Source organism: Lagopus leucura, unplaced genomic scaffold (assembly GCF_019238085.1).
Source record: "Lagopus leucura isolate 7727_CA_CO unplaced genomic scaffold, USGS_WTPT01 Super-Scaffold_810, whole genome shotgun sequence".
Classification (NCBI taxonomy): domain Eukaryota; kingdom Metazoa; phylum Chordata; class Aves; order Galliformes; family Phasianidae; genus Lagopus; species Lagopus leucura.
Genome location: NW_024962261.1, coordinates 9,697,286 through 9,717,895, shown reverse-complemented (window position 1 = coordinate 9,717,895; position 20,610 = coordinate 9,697,286). Strand labels below are relative to the sequence as shown.

Below are 20,610 nucleotides of genomic sequence, written 5' to 3'. Positions count from 1 at the left end.
GCTCCCGCCGCGCCCACCGTACAGGGGCCGCCCGCGGCCGCGCTGCCCGGCTCCGCCGCCGGCGCTGCGGCCGGCTGGGCTCCACGGCGCGGCGCTGCCTCGTGGGAGGGCGGCTGCGATCCGACGTGGCCGGCGATGGGAGATGGACGGAGCCGGCCGAGCGGTAAGGGCGGCGTGCGGAGCGGGAGCGGGGCGGGGGCCGACCGCCCGCCCGTCGGGGGCACCTCTTCCCTTTCGTCTACTTGTCGTTTTCTCCTCTTTTCACCCTCTTCCTCCTCTTCGTTTCACCATTTATTCTTTTTTTTTTTTTTTTTTTTTTTTCTTTTTTTTTTTTTTTCTTCCCTCTCTTCTCACATTCCCCTAAGGAGCAAAATCTCAGAGCCCGCCTGCTCTCACTGCTGCCAGATCCCCAGCCGCAGCAGCCGCCCCAGGGAGGCAGCGCTGGGACTCCGTCCCGTGGCTGGGACCCTTAGTCTGCATCCTGAACGGTTGATTTTGCTTCTATCTCCGTGTAACTTGTCAGTATAACAAATAGGCCCTCTTGCTGCACTGATAGGCTCTTCTAATCATGCCAAATTCTTGAATTAAAGAAGATTTAGTGCAAAACCCAGCAAGTTAGTACCATTGTGCTTTTTGAGTAAAACAAGGGTTCAGGCAAATTCACCGAAGATACAAAGTTTTACAGCACGGAACTTGGACAGATACACTCTTGCACAAACATCCTCACAAGGTGTTGTTATCTTAAGCCTTGCTGCAGTGTGCTGGAGCTGTGCTTCTCAGTGTGAGCATGTGGAGTTGTAATGATCTTGAACTTTACACAAGCTCGCTGAAGATGCTAACTTCTCATGCAGGCGCATTATTTTGATGCCATAAACAACATAATGGGGCTCCCACAGGGTGCCGGTGAGTACATTGTCAAGCAGAGCACATTTATGTGCTGTTGAAGCGATTTGGGTGTGTAATAGGTAACTGCTTTTGCAGCTTCAGTCACCATCAAAATCATTAAAGGGCCATTAAAACAGGGAGAGAAAGTCAAATACAATATTTCTAATGAAGATGGTTGCTGCATACCCAGAGTTGGAAACAGTTGTAATATACTGCTGATAGTCATCCAAGCCATTCTGGTTTAGCTGGTAGTAAGAAATCGCTTTTATTCTAAGAGCTTTTTCATCAGTCATATCCTCAGTTGATGTGCATTAGCAGATGTTGCCATTTTAACACTAGTTGTATGTCTGACCTAGCTCTCTTAGTTTTACAGACTGGGAATTTGGTGTGCAGTGGGTGGTTTGGGAGTATGCCTTTGGTATGAGAGGAGGTGAGGCAAAACCAGGTAGGAATCCCTATGCAAATACCTCTGTTCAATTATAGCGTTGGTTTGCTATAGAAAAGAGTGTAAGAAATTCCTCTGTGGTAGTGGTGAAGTTGAAAACAATTCCAAGTATGCTATGCATTGCTCTCTTCTAAACTTGACATAAAAAAAAAAAAAAAAAGTAAAATAAAATCAGGACTTCTTGATAGATAAAGAAAGAAAATTCTTGTACCACTTGCCTGAGTGAAGGAGGTCCTCTTGTGCTGCTGGTGCCAAGCAGATTACCTGGCTTACTGTCGCCATTCCTAAATGATCAGGTTGGCAGGAATGGCATTGAGGATCCTCACGAACACAGCTGATACCTTATCTTCCTCTTCCTTCCTGGAAGGCTGCTGAAACTAGGGGAGCAACAATTTCTTTGCTGTTGTCAAACTGGGTGGCTAGAAGACGTGGGTGTAGTTCAGAGTGTTTCCCTTTCCTACATTGTCCCAGGAATGGTCCTTCTATTGCCCACATTTCCAGGAAAGTTTTGCCTTTGGTTTTGCAGTTTGGAATTAAGAGACAGTTTGGGCTTTGATTCCCGTGGGATGAAGAGGCAGCTGTCTTTGGGAGGGTTGTGGCTGGTGCCACAGAGCGTCTATGCAGGCAAATGCTTATCTTGATGAATATGCTCCTGGTCCAAGTGCCAGGAGCTCCAGTACTGAGGCTGGTGGCTGTGGCAACTGGAATTGTGGCTGCCAGCATGCAGGAAGGATCCTTTGGCTATGGCTGTGAATAGTACTTGTGTGCGGCATGGGTGGTGGCCTGAAATGATTTCTGCTCTGTAGAGATACAGGCTGGCAGGCCTGGGAGCTATAATGGGTGTTTAAGTCACTCCTCATTTTGTTTTTTGGAGTTCCTCTGTTGTAAGGGTTCTGAGTGAGCAAGTGACTTGGGTTTGTGTGAAAGCAGTCTTGGCTACACTAGATAGAGTGAAAGAAATAAAAGGAAGGGAGAGAGGAGTCAACATCTGGTGCATAATGGTAGATGGGTCTTTGGGGTACCTGGTAGCAATCTGCTATACTGCTGTGATCTACCTGAGGTTGGGGAAGCCCATGGCTGGCCAAAGGTTGAAGGTCAGCCAGTCACACACTGAAGCATCCCACTACATGCTGGCCCTGTGGCAGTGAGAGCAGCAGTGAGTCTAGTGGGACCTCCTCACTGTGGCTTGCAGACCATATTGGAATAGTTGAGAGAGGCATGTTCCAAGGATGTCCAGCCAGACTTCATTCTCTCTGAAGGTTCTGGTTAGGCTTATTGGTGATCAAACAGCTCCTCCAAGCCATCTGTGTATGAAGCATCGAGGATGCAGCCAGACCAAGGTAAATCTTGAGCAGTTTGTGTCTTAATATTTAAATCTCATTCTGGGAGAATTTCTGTGTTCTGGGGCCTATGGTAGCAGAGATTATTTCCAGTCTTTTTCTCCTATTTGCATTGGGATGAGGCTGAGTGGTGGGGGTAGATATAGCATGCTTCAGTGGGATGAAAAAAACTGTTTCAGAGCAATGATAACTTCTGGTCTGATACTTTTAGCCTGGCCATACATGTCACATTTCTCTCAGGAGTGACACTGTTTGAAGTATGCTCTTGCAGTATGTTCCCAGATGCTTTTTGTGACCGTGTCCCCTCCTAGGTCAGAGGCTCCTCTTGCTGTGATACCAACTCCTGCAAGAGACCACGTGTTCTTGAGATGCTTTTGCATCTGGGTCTTTGTGCTCTGTGTCACAGCAACAAGAGAGACGGGTCATGGATGGACTTAAGTGCAGGGTGGAGCGGAGTTTATTCCAGGTGAGGGTAGGTTGCTATGGGGTTGTATCAGAGGAATTGTCTAGCCCTCGAAGCTTGAATTGCTCCTGAGTTGACTGTACTTCCTGGATGCTGTAAGCAAACAAACCTGCTGGGGCACAGGATCAAGCTGTCCATCAGCGGAGCTCTGTGTTACTAGCTCCATCAAGCACCTTGGACACCAGCTGCAGCTGCTGGAAATACGCAGTACTTGCCATGGCTTATTTTGCAAAACTATGCTGGAGGAAAGTGTTTTCAATGCCATGAAGGGTGGGATTAGCCTAAGAAAGCCAGTCTGGAACAAGCTCTTGGGCCTGGGCAGTCAAAGCAGAAGCAAGCTGGTAGCAGTCACAACTTGAGGACTTCATATTAAAGCCACAGCAATTTTTTTGACACTTGGTAAAAGAACTGAACAAGAAGGTGCTGTCATGAGTGAGCAACACAGTAGTGTGGAGCACTAAGAAAACAGCCCAAATGGCAGAGATTAAATAATGAAAACCTCCCTTTGTAGAGGAGCAGTGAATGTGGTATGCTCTCCCTTCTTAGCATGAAGTGGCATAGTGAAAGAAGTGGCTTATTTCCAAATTGTACCCATTTTTTTTTTACAACAGTTTTCGAACAGGAAGTGTCACTAACAACTGCGTCTTCCAGGCTGGGCAAAGGCCAAATGCAATGGCAAGATGCACTTAAGCCTGGAATATGGCTGTGTTTCAGCCTTTGCAGAAGAACCATTAACAAGGAAGGAACTTTTGTCAGAAGATAACAAATTCTACTCTCAATGAGTTCTGGTTTTCATCAGCTTTCTTGTGTGTGAAGTGCCTGTGGCCTAATGGAAAAGAAAGATGAGATGTGTATCAGCTTCTCCACCAGTGGGACAGTTGTGCCAGCTGGCCCACTTCATGCTGCTTGCAGGGAATGTGTAGCCTTTGGTGTCTTATATCTTTCTGCCATGGCTGGAATGGCCTGGTGGCTTCTGGCCATCTGTGGGGTCACAGCTACCGGAGGGTGCCTGTTGCCCATGCTGGCACTCCCTGACTCATACTTCCTTAGCAAGCACTCTGCTCTTGCAAAAACATCTTTTCAGTCTCAAAGCCAGAGGCTCACATACATTTCATTGGTGTGACCTCCAGATTCTGCCTCAGTTCTGCAAGGGGAAGATGGATCAGCTCAAACTTTAGTCAGATTTCTGATCTGAGTAACTTCTGTTAAGTCTAATTAAAACTCTGAAAGAACAGTGGAGGTCAATGCTGTAAAATAAATATAAAATGTGATATGAAATAATCATGCAGAGTCAAACAGCTTTGGCTATGTTAGAGGCAGATATATACACATTTTTACATGCTCTGATGCTGTACTGCAGCTTCACAGCTTGTCTTTCTGCGAAGGAAATGCAGGTTTTTACACCTTTGCAAATGTAACTTCTTCCAGTAGCTCTTCTGAAGAACGATTAGCTTTTTGTTTTTTTTTTTTCCCCACTATTGAGTTTACTGAGCTTGAGATGCAAAGAATATTTTAGTCACTCTGAGCTGTCTTAGGCCAACCATGTTTGTAACACTGATTTGAGAAAGGAAGATGGTCTCTCTTGATAAACCCTCTTTCTTTACTTCCATCAGTAAACCAGAATTTTTTAGTTCGGTGTAAGAGGAAAATAGGTGCAGCGCTTGACTTCTGCTAGTTCTCAGGTCTCAGCAGATGTTGCCTAGGTTTTGGAAAAAAATTAGCTGTTTAAAGATAAAGATGTAACTTCTGGTATCCTCATGAGGAGCCCTATTTTAGCTTCTATAGGGCTGAAATTCATGTGGGCGGACTTGTAGTCTATCTAAACATTGTTCTGCCTCCTGAGATATCTAAATATCATGGAAGTGCAATACCTGCTGAACAGAAGCAGTCTGTCAGTTTGCTAAATATACTCAGAGCAGATTGAAGAAAAAAAGTAAACGCAAGATTTCTAGTATATGCACTGATGAATTCTCTGAATAAAAATGCTGGATTTGTGCAGTTTTCCTTAAATCAGGCCTCTATCCTAATGCTGTCCGAGATGACGAAGGTGAAATACTTGCCTTGTGACTTCTGACTATTTAGATCTTTTTGCTCTGTTTTCTAAGAAGATGGTTCTTTGTACAGTGAGCAGCAGCATACCTCTCAGTGAGCTTGCTTTGACTTGACCTGCACACATACTGTAGAAATAATACATAGATGTCCAGAGGTCCTTACAGCACGCATCAAAAAATCACTGACTTGGCAAATGGAAAATGCTGAGTGACCTTTAAAGGTAAAGTGTAATCATAAAGACTTTAAATTAAAATGCTGTACACATTCACACAGTTACAGCTCAGACAGTGTCAGCCTTTGCATATTAAAAAGCATTTAATTCAGAATAGCAGCTGACTGCTTCCTTACAGCTTCAACCAAACAACAAAGCAAGCATTTCTTTAAGAGGAGAAAAACTGACATACAGGTGTAGAGCAAGATTAACAGACTGAAAACAAAATCTACCTGCAGCTGTTTGATTCTGCTGGTACAGAATGCATTTTTAGTTACCGTTTCCATGGCTTTTCTAAGAGGAGACTCTTGTGCCTAGTTTCTGAATTGAGCCTCTCATCAGACACTGAACTTTTGTGAAGTCTGCCTTTGAGGAGGGAGAACAGCCTTGATAGTATCTGCCCTCTCTTAGTTTTTCTCTCTTCAGCCTGAACGCTTCCCAGGAGGCAAACAAATCCTGGTAAACAAATTCTGCCATGTCCTGAGCACAATGAGAAGCCTGCAAAGCCCTGATTCCTTTCGGCACATTCCTGGGGAGTGGGCACAGGGTGTGTGCCTGGGAGAGCCTTGCAGTGGGGATGAAGGAGCAGAGCCACCAGCCTCAGTGCTGAGCCTAAGGCCTGCCTTATACCGCGACATGATGAAGCCTGATAAGCAGGTAAGAGTGCTGGTTGATGATGGCTGGGCCCTCAGTCAGCCCAGGAGCCTGTAGGTGGTTGTGGACGTCAGCAGGTGCCTGGAAAGGGTTTGTCTTGAGGTTTCATGAGGAGAATGTGATGGTCTCTACCTATGTGGAGGACGTGTATCCCTTAAGTTTATTTGGCCTCTTACTCTGCTCCTGCAGGCTTCTGGCTTCCGTGACACTGCTTTGAAGGGAACACTGTGGTTTGAGTACAAACTGTTTGAGGAACCATCTCCTCCTGCTTGGTTCAGTGCTGACTCTTTAATACCTTCTTTTGATGTCTTTTGGCTGATGTATTAAAAGAGGTGGTGAATCACTTTTCATAGGCTTTTCCAGACCCCCTGTGAGTGCGTGCGTCTCTGCCATGCATTTCCAGCCAGTTCTTTCCTTTAGTTGAAAAGCTGTACCTGATTTAGTCATCCCTTTGTATAATCCAAAATGCTGGAGAATGATTATATGGATTGCCTTCACATTAGTCCTGTTCTTTCTCCCAGACCTCCTGGCTCTTCACAGAACTCCCTGTAACTCCCCTGCACCTTTGCTAATGTTGATACTGGTTGCTTCAGGTGAGATTAAGCCTTGCAGACCTGCTCTTCTCAGTCTTAATCTATTTACTATTGCTTTAATTTAAAAGTTGCGAACACACATATTAGCATGTGGGAGTGTGTGTGAGGAAAACAGAACACGGTGTACGAGGTCGTACAAAAATAAAAGCTACAAACCATCTCAGTAGTCTTTTTATGAGCACCAGTGTTCTCTCAGTTCCCTCTCTGCTGCCAATGCATTGGCTTTCAGAAGCTAGCGTGTTTATTTTAGCTCCAGCTTTCCCTATTTCATCCTGTTACTTTGGAAAGTGACTTAAGAAAAGCTCAACAGAAATAGGCTTTTCAGAACAATTAGCACAACCTGTCAGAAGCACTAAGGCTTGCTGAGTTCACACCCACACAGGAATTCTAAATGTGCTTAAAAACCAAGGGGTGACCATTAGTGCTGCCGGGTGGTTGGATGGTTTGTCCATCCATGGCAGCAGAGGCAGAGCTCTCATTGCTATGGAGATTTGACCATGGAATAGCAGCTTGATGTGGACACTGTTGGGAACCTGCTGAAGAAGGCAGCACATCTATCAAAACCTGTCCATCATTCTTGCCTCTCTCTTATGTATTTCTTTTTATTAGCAGTTCCTTTTCGAGTTACTGTGTTTCAGTGAATCTCTGAGGGAGATTCTTGGCTGTGGAAGAGAACACTGGCGCAGATATTTAAACTGCTCCTGAAAGCATAAGCTCACCAGATCAGGGTATGTGATAGGCTGCTGAAAGGCATTTTGTATCTTGCCAGAGATGCTGGTGAAGAAGTGAGGATTCTGGGCTGAGGAGTGGTCTGTGTGTGCGGCTGTGAAGTCATCCAAAGCTGATGCTGGATGTACTTAATTCCCTTCAGCCTCACAGCAAAGAGGAAGGTGGTAAACTTTGCCGGGTAGAGCACTGCACATAAGAGAGTAAAGAACTGTGGCTACACGCCTGTGGCACACTGTAGCTGTAAACCCCTCATCCTAGCTGCTCTTTCCCTCTTGGACCTCCAGAAGAACTAGAGTCAAGTAAGCCAAGAACTGAAATCACCTTTCTTTCTCTGAATGGGGTGGCAGTTTTATTAACAAACCTTATAGGGAATCCTCTGAGGGAACTTTCACTTCTCTAGCCTGGTGCAGTCCTTGATGAGAGGTCCCCTTCCTCCTGAGGTATTTTTAATGTGGCTGGTCTCCTGCTGTCTGTGTTACTCACGCTCCCTGAAGAATCAAACTTGTGCACTCCTCCCATTCTGATTTTCCTAAGCGCCATGTTGTCAGGTCTCTTCTATGAAGTCACTGTGGTCTGTCTCACTGCGTCTGGCCTGTTGGGCCAGAGACAAATGCAGCCTCTTCAGCTCCCAACCGAGAACCATGACTCAAAGGATTAGGCTCGATCAAATGTGATCAAATATGCAGAAAGTACTGCTAGAGAGGTGGGTGAATGGGCAGGGACTTGCTGCTCTTCTGTCTAGAGCTCAGTCTGGACTGAAAAACAGTGTGTTTGAGGCTTATGAGAAGTGTATGTACAGCTGGACTGATCCCAGCTGGACTGGGATTGATGCTTTGAGTGTCAACTTCTGTGGCAGTGACAATCACCAAATGCATCAAAGGTGGTGGTTAAAGCCCTCTGAGGGAAGCAATTAAGAAATGAGCTGACCAGGATGCAGATTTCTTTGCTCTTGAGCTGAAGGAGAAGGCTTAAGCAGGAGTTTTATATCCCTTCCAATCTTGCTTGCTTTTAATCCTTGCTAATGCAGCCTGGAAAGCTCCATGAACATTTGCCCAGCCCTTCTCTGAGCTCCTGGTTTCAGGGGCATTATGACTTCAGCAAGATTTAGGTGAGTGACAGAGTGAAGAAAGGAAAGGAGAGCTAATTCTTTTCTCTTGATTTTCTGCTTTAACTCTTCATTCTGTTGTCTCTAAGGAAGAAGCACAGTAAAGCAGTAGTCTTAAAACCAGCTCATACCTCATAGCATTCTCATTCTCTCCCTCTTCTTTCTCTAATATCTCTTGTTTAGATGAAATAATACAACCTTGTTGCTAAGCCTGGGTCTGGAGGCTGTGAACTGCTTTAGGTTATCCTTTTCAGGTGGCAAGATGAAGGTCTTACAGACCCTACTTGGACATCTAACTGTGAAAGGTTGTCCTGTACACTGAAAAATCATTCACTTCTGCTAGTTATTGGGTAGTGAAGAGAGCATCGCAAGCCAAACTGCGTACAGTGCTCTTTACGATAAGGTATGGGCAAATATAAGCCCTTGAAAAATGTGTTTGTTGGCAGGGAAGCTCAGTGCAGATGTCTGTGAAGTTCTGAAGAGCAGTGCTGAGAGATGGAGATGCTGTATTGCATAGGTGCATAGATCAGAAATTCCTGACTGCTCAGGAACTGGAGCATTCTGCCCATTTTATTTTACTATTTAATTCATCTGTGAGCAGAATTTGGCATCAGCTAGAATTCGAACCACTGCATCCCTTAGCATCAGTCTGGGTACAGTAGGTCTTTGTCTGGCTCCATAAGCTGCTCCTGACCACGATATCTCCAACTAAGAGCTTTTTCCTGCACGCAGCCGTCCCTTTTCCAGTCGTTCCTGCCACAAATCCTGCAAATGAATGCAGGCCTGAAAAAGTAGGAGAGACGTGGAGACTTCTTCCACACTTCTATTATCATGCTTGTGATACTATTCTTTATGCTAGAAAGTCCTTCTATTTTTTTGTGTGTGTAGGTGTTTTTCTCGAATTATTTGACAGGTTAACGTTAGCAGGTCTATCAGAGTAGCTATAAGAGTCGTAGTGGTAAATAGAACAGTGAATGAGTGATGAATACATCCAAGAATGTCACAGATGATCTACTGCTCAGTTATTAAGCATGTGTGCTGGACCAAATTCTTCAGCACTGGCTCAAGGCAGAGAGGTGGGAGAGGTAATTGGGGAGAAAAAAAAAACAGAAAAGCCGGGCACTGTTGTAGGGCATGTGGCAAGATGGCTATTTGCCAATATGGTCTTGGAAGAAAATGCAACTGTTGGAGAGCTGGCCTCAAGGGAAAGCATAGATTTGTGATTTCATTTATTTCATCTGTTAAAGATCATGTGCTATTGTGAATTATGTGTCTCCTATATTTTGAATTTCTGTTCGTAGCTGACGCTTACCCTCAGGTATTTGATGGAAGTGCATAGAAGTTATTAATGTCCTGGGGGGCAGAATGTTCCATCGGCCTTTTTTTTTTGAGTATTTTTGTAAGCAAAGTCCTTTGCCATGAACCATGAAATGACTTGATATGCTGTAAGAACTGGCTGCTTCAGACATAGGGTATGAATACGAAGATTGATGAAGAATTTATAGAGTTAATGATTTATTTCATCTGTCACCTCAGAAACAAGAATTACAGGCTCTGTCTTGCCCAGCTATGTAGAAACTCAGTTCTGATTGCAAACAGTATTTGCAGTACAGTGTATTTCTGGAGTGTGTTTTGGAGATTTGATTTGTCCTCACCTCTCAGAAAACTAATTTTAATGTTAGTCATGCAGACTTTCTTTCCTCTGAGAAACTGGGCTTTACCGTGTCAAATTGCTTCTTATTAGCAGGAAGTGGTGGGTGGAGCCTGTGTGACACCCGAGTGCTTGATCTGTCCATCCATCCATCCCCCCAGATGCCTCCTTGTGAGCCAGGAGGATTACCCCGAGCCTCCTCCTGGCTAAAGAAGCACGTTTAACTTGTTTAAAAAAAGGTTTGTTTGATCAAACAAACCTTTTGTTTGATCATAAACAAAAGGTTGGGTTGATGTAAACAGTGGAGGTCGGGTGTAAACTGCCTGGCAGAGACCCTCAGACATCTCTAAACACCTTTGTACATGCCTCACTGTCCTTTTACCCATTTCTGACTCTCCTTGTTGTAGCTCTTATTCCTCCCTTTCACTGCCCTACTCTTTTCCCTCTGAAACAGCCAGTCCTGTTTTTCATGGGGGTTCTAGCTTTGTAACATTCTTAGTTGAATTTACAGTTTCTGATACTCTTGCCCAGGCACTTTAAACTTTACCTTGCAACCTACCTGAATGGATCTCATGTTCCTGCTGCCATTTTTTTTTTCCACTGAAGATAAATAAGCTTTGTTTATTTTGACTCTGCAGGCAGAAGCACTTGTGTGGGATAATGATATATCAGCTCATGCCCAGTCTGTTGCCAAGGCCAAATATGAATTTTTGTTTGGCTTGGAGGAAGAGAAGCCTTCAGAAGTGGGTAAGTGCTATTTATCACTAATATGTGCAAAAACAGCCTGAAGACCTTTGGGAAGGAATTGCAGAAGCTGCTCCTGATAGCCATGCAAGGGCTCATTTGCTGTGCCATACTGCCCTTCACCAGAACTCAGCGTATGTGCCAGATCAAAAGAGCCCGATGTTTTGGCCATGGCAAATTAAAGCAGTTCTTTGTCTGAAGCCCTTATCTTTCTGTTTGGCTCAGCTGGGCAGCCTTGATGTGATGGGGGCTCATGTGCCAATCACACACAGGTGATGGGGGTGGTGGATGGAGCCTGGCACTTCTACACAGTGGAGACATCTCAGCCATGCGTCTGTACTCCACATGCCAAAACACAGCTCTGCCTGGCAGTCCTTCCAGGAATGCCATGTATGAGCTGCACGCTGCTGTTCTGACAGCCAGAAGTAGATAAGATTTTAATTTAGATACTCTAGGTATACCTGAACTGCTCCCTCCACTGTGTTCAGTAATTAATGTACTCCAGATGCAATATCTACTGTTACGCCTAAGGATCAGTCTTGTTTCTGTACTGTTCTTTCAAACGGAGGGGTGTATCCTACCTTTCCCCAACCCCAGCTGAGATTAAAAAAAAAAAAGTTGTTAATGTATCTGTTTTTTTTTTTGTTTGTTTTGTTTTGTTTTGCTTCATTTTAATTACCACCAATCTCTGCCATCTTTGCAAAAGTATTTCCTTAGGCTGTTCTCTTTGCACCCTGATCCCTTCTAATCGCAAACTTTCTGGAATGTCACTTTTAATTGAAGATGATTCTCTTCCTACTGGAGAAGGGCAGCACAGAAACAAGCTGTGAGTTCCCTTACTTTAGTTGGGGGAAAAAAAAAAAAAGAAAAAGCATCAGTGAAGTTTGGAAAGCGAGCAGTATGTTTCTCCTGGATTTCCTAAAGATAGGTCTTCCATGTGGGAAATCCTAATTGCAGAGTAGTTGGAGAGACAAAACCAAGCAGATGTCTTCATTTAGGAATTTTAAAAACTTTTACAAACTGCTACAAACATGTATATCACATTATTACATGAATCACAATGACCTCATTTCTAGTTTGGTAATAGACAATGTGAGAGTACTGTCAGCAGGCATTAGTACAATTCTGGAGATTGGCATTAATGAAGTATGCTGTGTCTAATAAATCCAAGTGAATCTATTATTGTTACTAGCCAAAACAATTAGCAAGCATGATAGGCATTCAGAGTCATTTGACTACTTAGCAATAAAAGAAAGCGTGGCAAAGTATCAGCCAGAAGTATGGGCTTATGTATGTTCTTCACTATAGTTTTGCTGTGTTGCCTCTTGCCTTGTATCTGAATTACCTTCTGTACCTTTATTAATTAGAAACTATTATTAGGGGCTAACAAAATTAATGAAAAGGGAATGGCTGCAATGGAGAATATGCAAATAATTTAACAGTGGTTAACATCTAACATTTGTATAGCAGTTTTTGGGTATGATTCACAAGTGCTTTTTCTATACCATTATGCCTAGAGAATGAATGACTGTGATAAATACCACACGGAGTCTCAGAAAGGGTCCCTTACTTTGCAGTAGGGGGTTTCTTCAGCCAGAAAAGAGAGAAGATGAACTCCAAATGGGACCTTAAGGAGCCTCCTTGGCCCGTGTTCCAGCCACTTTGTCTGGGCAGAGATCTGCAGTCCTCTGTTTGTCCCTTGGGTAGTGATAAAAGTTTACTAAGCCATACTCCTTCTGTTGTAAATTTTCCCCAGCTGGGCTGAGGATATGTGCTCTCCTTGAGGCTGCTATTCCTCCTGCGCAAAACTCAGATTCCCTACTGTGTGTTATTATGCCTACCCAGACCTGTTTCTTGCTGTCACAGGCAAATGTGGCCTCCTCCTTCTCCTGGAAGATGCTTGACAAAAACAGATGCACAAAGATGGCACTGCTCCTTCTGCTTGTTTTCTTCAAACCGGTGAACTTTAGTTTGTTCTTCACTGCAGATTAATGAGTATGGAGGTGACTGACTGCAGCAGTACAAACTCAGGGCCTTGTGCACCAAAACCCAGCTTTCTTTGACTCAATATATACTAAATATGCTGTGATAGTACTGCAACAAAGGGTTGGGAGCTGTTTCAGTGGAAGCAGCTATGTCTGGAAGTCTCCCTATTTGTGGAGAGGGGGCAACACCACTGAATATCCAAACCAATTTGCTACTTTCTATAGTTGCTTTTAAAAGAAAGATGTGCTTTTCACGTGTCAAAGTTTGTAAGATTTCAAGTGAGTGAGTGACAGGGATAGTGGCCAGGAGCAGCACTCCTGTTTAAACTTAATCAGGAGAACAGCTTGCCACTGTGAGCAGTAAAGCTGAACTTTCTTTTATCTAACTCAAAGAGGTTTCACCCATGCTTTGGCTGGCCTCAGAAAACAAGAACACGATATGTAAGCTGCTGAACAGCTTAATTAGTTATGCCTCCCAATTTGTCCTTTCTCTCAAAAACAGTCTTATTTCTGAGACCCTGTTGGATGCTGTTGAGAATCTGTTTTTTTTATTTGGGTACTGAAATGCTTGTATTGGATAAGACACTTTAAAAAGAGGGGAGAATGACTGGAGGAAAGCGTGCCAAACACTTCCGTTTGCATAGGTCTCACTCTGGAGACAGCAGACATGGTTAACAAGCTTATGGTCATTTTCACAGAGGAGAGGAGAAAAGAATCCACTTAGATGCATATAGAAGAGATGCTTAATTGTTGTATTCAATTCTGCATTCTAATAAAGCTGCCACATTACAAACACTTTCTCAGTTCTCTCTTTAGTACCCTCAGTCTGCTTTTATCTGGGAGCTTTGTAATCTCTGATAATCTGTACGCAGGCTCTGTCTTCGGTTTGTGACTTCTGTCTGGCTTCTTTTCCTTCTCCTCTGTTGCTGGTCCTCCTCCTGCAGGGAAGTGGGTAGATGTATCCACACAGAAGCAGATTCAGGCCCCCTGCACCCTTGTCTCATTCAGTCGGGATAAGGGGACGTGTGTTTTCCTGCAGAGCCCTGCTCATGGTCTCTGTGGCCACATGCCCCAGCACTGCCTCACCATACTCCTCAGAAGTGCCTCAGCCTCCTGCCTCCAGCAAAAGAAAATATTTTCTAAAATCTGAATTCGGTGGGAGTGCACAAGATGTCTTCTCAGCGTCGCTTACATAAAGGGCGCTTGTTGTTTAGGTCTGAAAGCATATCCTGCTCTGGATCTGGCCATGCAAACAGTGGTCTCTGTTGAACAGCCCCATCTCTTAGGCCTTGGTAGGCTGCAGAGTACTGATTTTTCTGACTTAGCACTTCATACATCTAAATGCCAAAAAAAGAGTCTTGACAAAATGACAGTCCTAAAAAGTGTGTCCCTTATTTTGGAAGGAACCCTACAAAATGACTGCTCAAAGAAACATGTAATCCAAGAAATTCCAAACGCCTATCATATGAAGAGAGAAATCCAAGAAAATATCTTCGTAAAATGCATGAAATCTTTTCTCTGATACTTCTAGGAGGGGAAGCTGTTAGTCCTCCTCTGTAACAGAAAGCTTAATCTTTTTCACAAAAAAAGCCCTGTACAAGTAGTCCTGGGGTTGCTATGCAAATCTGGTCTTTCCCAACAGCTGCTGGGAAAAGCTTGTTTTTGAATTCCTGGTGAAGCGAATAGCTTTTTGGAAAGCCTGTCACTCACTGTTTTGGTAACAATGAGGTGTCATGAGGCAGCTGAGCTCATTGTAACAGCTTGCTTCTGCCAAAAGGAATGGTTCCAGCCACACACTGCTGTGCATTGCCTCATACTAACTCTTCTGTTCTTTTGATTTCTTAGCAAGCTTAATCCAGCAAAAACTTGGTAAGAAAAGGTCTAACAAAAGGCAAAGTTTCTCCTGGCAATGCATGCTGAATAACCTCTGCAAGTGATCAAACAGTGCCAGAGCTGGCACACAGAAGAGAAGGAAATACATACCTTAACCCATGTGACAATATTTATTCTTGAATGTGAATCATGGAGATGAGTGCATTTGCTGTAGATTTCTTTGACTTGTTTCAAGACCTAAGGAAGAGCATGGTGTTGTTTCTTTGCACGTCCTTTTTGTGGTCCTAGATGGCTGATTTAAGCAGCCTTAAGAAAGTTATACCTGTAACTTATAGTAAAATAACACTAACTTTGTAAGTTCTTTGCTCTTCTGCCTTGCTTTCTTTGTCTTCATCATTTCGAGTCATGTATGTCCATCTCTGCTACATCCTCTTTGTGTCTGCACAAACATGGCACCTTCCTGACCCTAACTCTCAAAACTTCCCTTAAATCAGATTTATTTGCTTACATGTTGCACCATTCTCATATTTGTGGGGATGGCTAACTGTAGGCTTCCTCAGCATTTTAACCACATCACTTTCTGTTTCAATACCCCACCCTCTGTCATTTTTTTCTTTCTCACTCCTCCCGCCTCCAGGCAGCATTGAAAGTCTGTCCTCCCCAGTATGGTGTTTTCATCAGCGGCTTTTCTTTCCTGAAAAGGTGCAAAAGGGCATTCTGTGAGGACTGAAGGGCTGCCAGATTTCTAAGTCCATTTTGCAGTGACAGAGCCCCTGAAGATACGTATGTACATTTGAGATCCACTCCACAACATTTAGCAGGGATGCACTTTAAGACTGAAATCTGGAAAGCTAAGATGTGGTGCTTACACGCTCAGTGGAAATTCAGTGTTATGTACACTTGAATCTGTAAGCTAAATTCTTATTGTTTCTAGGGTCCTACCATTGTTTGTGACATGCTGAAGACTGGCAAGGGTTTTTAAATGATAGTGTGCATTACTACTTTTTCTTGTGGCTGTCCCTGATGTTTGCTGTCTCTGCTGGGTAGTGAGACATTATGTGAAGCTCATTGCTCTGCAGGAAGAAATTGCACGTCTTGTGACCTGCACTTTAACAAGTTATCATAACCTACAGCTACAGGGAGGAGATTGCCACATCCTTGACTCAGTAAACAACAAAGCTGTTTGAAGGGCAGGGGTTTAGTAGGAATTATAGTTAAAACATGGGCTATTTGTTTATTGATCTTAAAAGCACAGAATTAAACACTCAGTGGCTAGGAAATGCCAGATGGAGGCAGTAATTACCTCTTTTGCTGGCTGTGCATGATAGTTGGGGGCTGGTGTTGCCAGCTGCCCTTGGTGCTGGCTGGTCTCCTTCAGGCACCCTAATTGTATGTGGTGCAGGCAGAGCACAGCAGCAGCTGAGTAGAAACGTTTTCCTGGCATGATGGAGCCCTGTTCATGAGCACAAAAGGAAGGTCTTTGGTGACTGATGTGATGCCATACGTGGGCACAGCGGGGCACAGCTGCATTGTTGCTTGTCCTTGCCCTGGGCACCTCTCAGCCCCATCACTTTTTGAGGAGGATGAGGGAGGCAGTACATAGGCATAAGCCCTCTGACAGGTTGTTGTCCTGGTTCATCTCTAAAGTCTTCTGGAGGAATAGCAGCATGTTGTCCTGCTCCTCAGGGAGTCTTGATAATGAACAGGTAGAATATTATAATTGCACAGGTAGATGGAGTTCTGGTGTGGTATCACACTGAAGAAGCATAACATGGTACAATGAATACTTTTCCTACTCACCATCTGACACAGAGCAGCTTCTGCTCTGGAATCCTGTGTTGTTTATTTAAGACTGCTCAGCTTCCTGAGGAAGGGAATCTTGTTCACCCTGCCAGTTCCTGAAGAGTTCCCATGCAGTGTCCAACCACACCTTCAGCAGCAAAGCCTGAAGAGACACATACATCCCTCCATGCCCTATTTTTATTTTAACTGTGTAACTTGATATCCAGCTCCTCGGATGTTTTGATGACTGCATAGGATGCCTTCTTTTTAGCCTGTTTTATTGATCCTGAATCTCAAAATGCAACAAAGAACATCCTTTCCTGTGGGTGCGTCTGGTTTCCTCAGTGGCTGCTGCGAGGACCAAGAGTTTCTCAGATTTGTGACGAACTGTATAGTTGCATTTTATTTTTTTTTTTAAAGACATCGTTGCTACCTTGAAATCTAGAGAGGTTTTTCTGTATTTCTGTTTCAAGGATTTTTGCTGCTTCTTAAAAGATTTGTTAAAAACACAGTATTTTAAATACTTAAATACAAGTGCATACAGGGAGTCCTCCCTTGGTAGACTGTGAGTGTCAAAGCAGCTGTGGGTTGTCATTGCTCCAAAAGATTACTCTGTCAGCTGGAGGTTTTTAAAATAATTCTTGATATCACTACATCTATCTGAACCTGGAAAATCATCTGTTAGGAGCTTCCTTTCTGCAGTGGATAAATTGTAAAGTTTGGATTCTTTCTGGATTTGCCATTTGAATTTGGGGATCAATGTTTATGCTTTCCAGCTTTTTAAACCCCAAAGTTGATGTTCTGAGAGTCACTGTGGGTTGTATTGAAGAAGAAAAATACCTTGCATTTAGCAAGACTTACCCATGTCACAACAGAAGCCCAGTTTTTCCCTTTGTATTCCCTCCCGTTCGCTCTCATGCTAGAACTGTTTCACTCTACACATTTGCTTTCCAGGGTAATGACTCTGGGGACTGAGCTATCTCATTGACCATCTGCAGCCCATGCAGCAATTTGTAGCGTATAATCCCTTCCACTAAGCTCTCCCAGCACGTGCTGTGTGTTAGTTTTGGACTGGGTCCTGTTCTGAGCTCAGTGTGGGCCTGCAGTCTGATGTGGCAAGGTGCCATCCTTCTTGCAGCCTGAGGAACAACGAGGTGCCCAGTGGAGAACTTGTAGTTCAGTGCAGTTTGAGTTACACCAGAAACTTTCAAACCCCATTTACCTCTGGGGAAAAAAAAAAGAAAAAACTCTGTGGAAGAAATTAATAGCATGCTATTCTGGTTGTTGCTTTCTTAATGGACAGTATTTCAGTGTGCAGCCTGGAAGCCCTTCTCGGTCTCCTTTTCATAAGCAGTGGTGACTTGTGCCACATGGCAGGTTGCAAGAGCTGGAGCACTGCTTGCAGCTGGAGAGGCTCTTGGTATTGTATCTGATGAGAGAGCAGCTGTCCCATAGCAGACTGAAGGTTCACCTCCTGCAGCCTCTTGTGGCCAAAACTAGAATTTAGGGAACAGAGAACTACACACAGTGATACTTCTCTGGTAAGTTCTTCTAATGTCCTATGGGCCAGGGGCTTCCTGAGCAGCATGAAATAGCTTGGTGGATGGAGTCCTGTCCTATGCTGGTCAGTTCAACTGTGGACTCAGTTTGGGCTGTTGGCCTCCACTGGGTCTGTGTTTCTGGGGCTTGTCTGTAACCTTTTCTGATCCTCTTTTCTTTGGGGTGAGGGATTTCAGGCAGCATGATTGCTTCTTCTGCTTAGGCCCTTCTGGTTCCCCTCCACATTCCTGGGTGTTTGTCAAAGAGAGTGTGGAGAAAGCAGTGGCGTTTAACTTGCACCTATTTTATAGGCCCTACTCCTCTCTCTGCTTCAGTCAGCTCTCATATTTCCACCACGCTGTGTTTTGCACTGTGCTGATGGGCAGGTGGAGGCCTGGCTTCAGCTTTTCCTGGGTAAGCACAATGTCCAAAAGCCCAGAGAGGCTGCAGGCTGCCTGGTATGGATGCCTGCAGTCTGATCAGAAAAGCTCATTGCTCGCATTATGTAAATCCCTTGGCTTTGGCTAGCAGAGGACTGTCAGGGCATGGAGAGTGACATCATTTGGAAAAAGAGCTGCTGACAGCAATGGAGAAGCATCCCTGCTCTCCCACAGGCAGGGTCTGCTCCAGCTCAGTCTGCAGGTGCTGCCCTGTAGATCTGAATAGTTCTAGGTGAAGTGCTGGATGCAGTGTGCAATCTGCATGGCTCCCCCACCCGCTTTGCATGGGTGCAGATAATGATAGTGCTGCAGCGGCTGTGATCTGTTCGTTCAACTTTGTCACCCAGAGATCATTTCCTTGTAACGTACACATTGTTTATACTGCCCTGATTTGGCTTTTACAAAGAAAGGCGACAAATGTCTGCAGTAGAAAGAGGTCACTGCTGCAATTCTGCATGCAGCTTCACCCACGCATTGCTATTGATCACTGCTGAGAGCTGCAGAGAAATAGGATGCAAGATGACTGCACTGTTGTGTGAAACCTTCAGCTCAGTAATGCTGAAATGCTATCAGACACCTTCTGCTCTAAAACCAACACAACACGCTCAGGATCACCATTCTGCCCCTTTATTCCTCCTTGAACACTACTAGAGCAAGCAGCAGTTAAGCACAAGCAGGCAGCCTTCACTAGAGGAGATCTTTTTCCCCCTGCAAGCTGCCAAAGTGGACTCTTTAGCTCCGGCGATAGACTGAATGAGACTGCAGTTCCCCCATCAGTTTCATAATATTCAGAAAGCTTCCATTTACATCACTGTGTGCAGTGCAGGGCAGCAGCTGCCAGGAAATTTGAAACTATTTCGATTCCAGTTGACTAGAACAGCAGCAATTGAATTAGCTGGTATCGCTATAGATAAACTGATGATCTGTGCATTTTATTTCTTTGACCAATGGGTAACTGCTGGAGCTACAGTAACCTCTGTGAGTAAGGAGACTGTTCAAGCAAATATATCTAATTTCTCTTCCTAGCTAATATGTATATATACATATATATATATATATAAATTATGTATAGAGAGAGACACTCACACCATTCTTTTGTAAAATGTACCTGTGAACAGAATGTCTGTCTATGCTTGTAACTTGTATTTTTCTTCCTAGAATTTCCTTCTATTATGCTGCAGACAAGCTTGATTGAATTGGAGTGGTTATTTATCTATGAAATATCATATCTATGCCTGATGTAAATCATGAATTCTTTCAGTCTCTAGTCATCAGAAAGGCTGCCAGTTGCTGTTAGATTATATTCGCCCGGTCTCCGTTTTCTAGCCACTCGCCCCCATGGTATTTTAGCCTTTTCTCTCATTGTAATTTTGCTCTGTTGAAAGAAGCTGCTTTCAATGCAAAGTAGAAATCGGTGTTACCTGATTGTGTCCTTTCATTGTTTGTTTGGTGGTGGGTGTTTTTTTTTCCCTGCGCATCTTCAGTGCAGTCCTTAAATTTTGTTGTTGCTTTTCTAGTCTTGTTTGTAATGCAGTCATATTGGGGGATGGGATTACACAGGATATGCCAGTAGCTGCAGCAAGACATGATGCTGTGGTGGTGGATGGGAATAAGGGAGGAGTTTCCCTTAAAGAGCTCAGCTTGCTCCAGACACTGGCACCTGAAGAGATGTGCTGAGCAGTGGGAAGGGTTTTGCCTCTTGCAGGTGCAGGTGGTGCTGCTGTCTATATGGAGCAGAGACTGTGGCAGTGCTGTGTGTGGCTCTACTTCATGCAGTGGGAACAGGCTGTTGCTTTGGTGCCGCATATGAACTTTTTCCATTCATCTCTGAATGATATAATGTTTCTTCAGGATGCTGTGAAAGCAAGAAACCCATTTGTTTGTGGTCACACTGCAGCTGCAGAAGTCCTGCCAAAGCTTTGCTGCTGTAGACATCACTGTAGAAAATGCCTTAATTTTATACTGTGGAAGTGCTTCCCTCTTGCCCACATGAAACACTTGCAGCTTGCGTGTTCTCAGAGAGGCATGCCATGCTCCTTCCCCATGTGTCTCTGTGCCTGCATACATACCTGCCTGTTCTACGTGCCTGGCTTTTCCTGAGTGTACTGAGGTTGCTGGAGGGTAATATTTGATTGGGAGTAGCTTATGGAAAACATTTT

At 44.2% G+C, this 20,610-nt stretch overlaps 1 protein-coding gene across 14 annotated transcripts in view; it reads left to right on the top strand.

The window, feature by feature from the left end:
* PSD3 (pleckstrin and Sec7 domain containing 3) overlaps positions 1–20,610 on the top strand; it is a 141,706-nt gene that overhangs the window by 4,327 nt on the left and 116,769 nt on the right. For 13 of the 14 annotated variants that reach the window (XR_006177929.1, XR_006177936.1, XR_006177937.1 and 10 more), the window contains exons 1-2: positions 105–163; positions 10,767–10,875. Coding sequence is in view for 4 of the 14 variants with exons in the window: in XM_042866137.1 (XP_042722071.1) it covers positions 143–163; positions 10,767–10,875 (130 nt within the window). In the remaining 10 variants the exon portion in view is untranslated. Of the gene's footprint in view, positions 1–104; positions 164–10,766; positions 10,876–20,610 lie in introns of those variants that run through there. The other variant, XM_042866136.1, reaches the window with a different exon arrangement.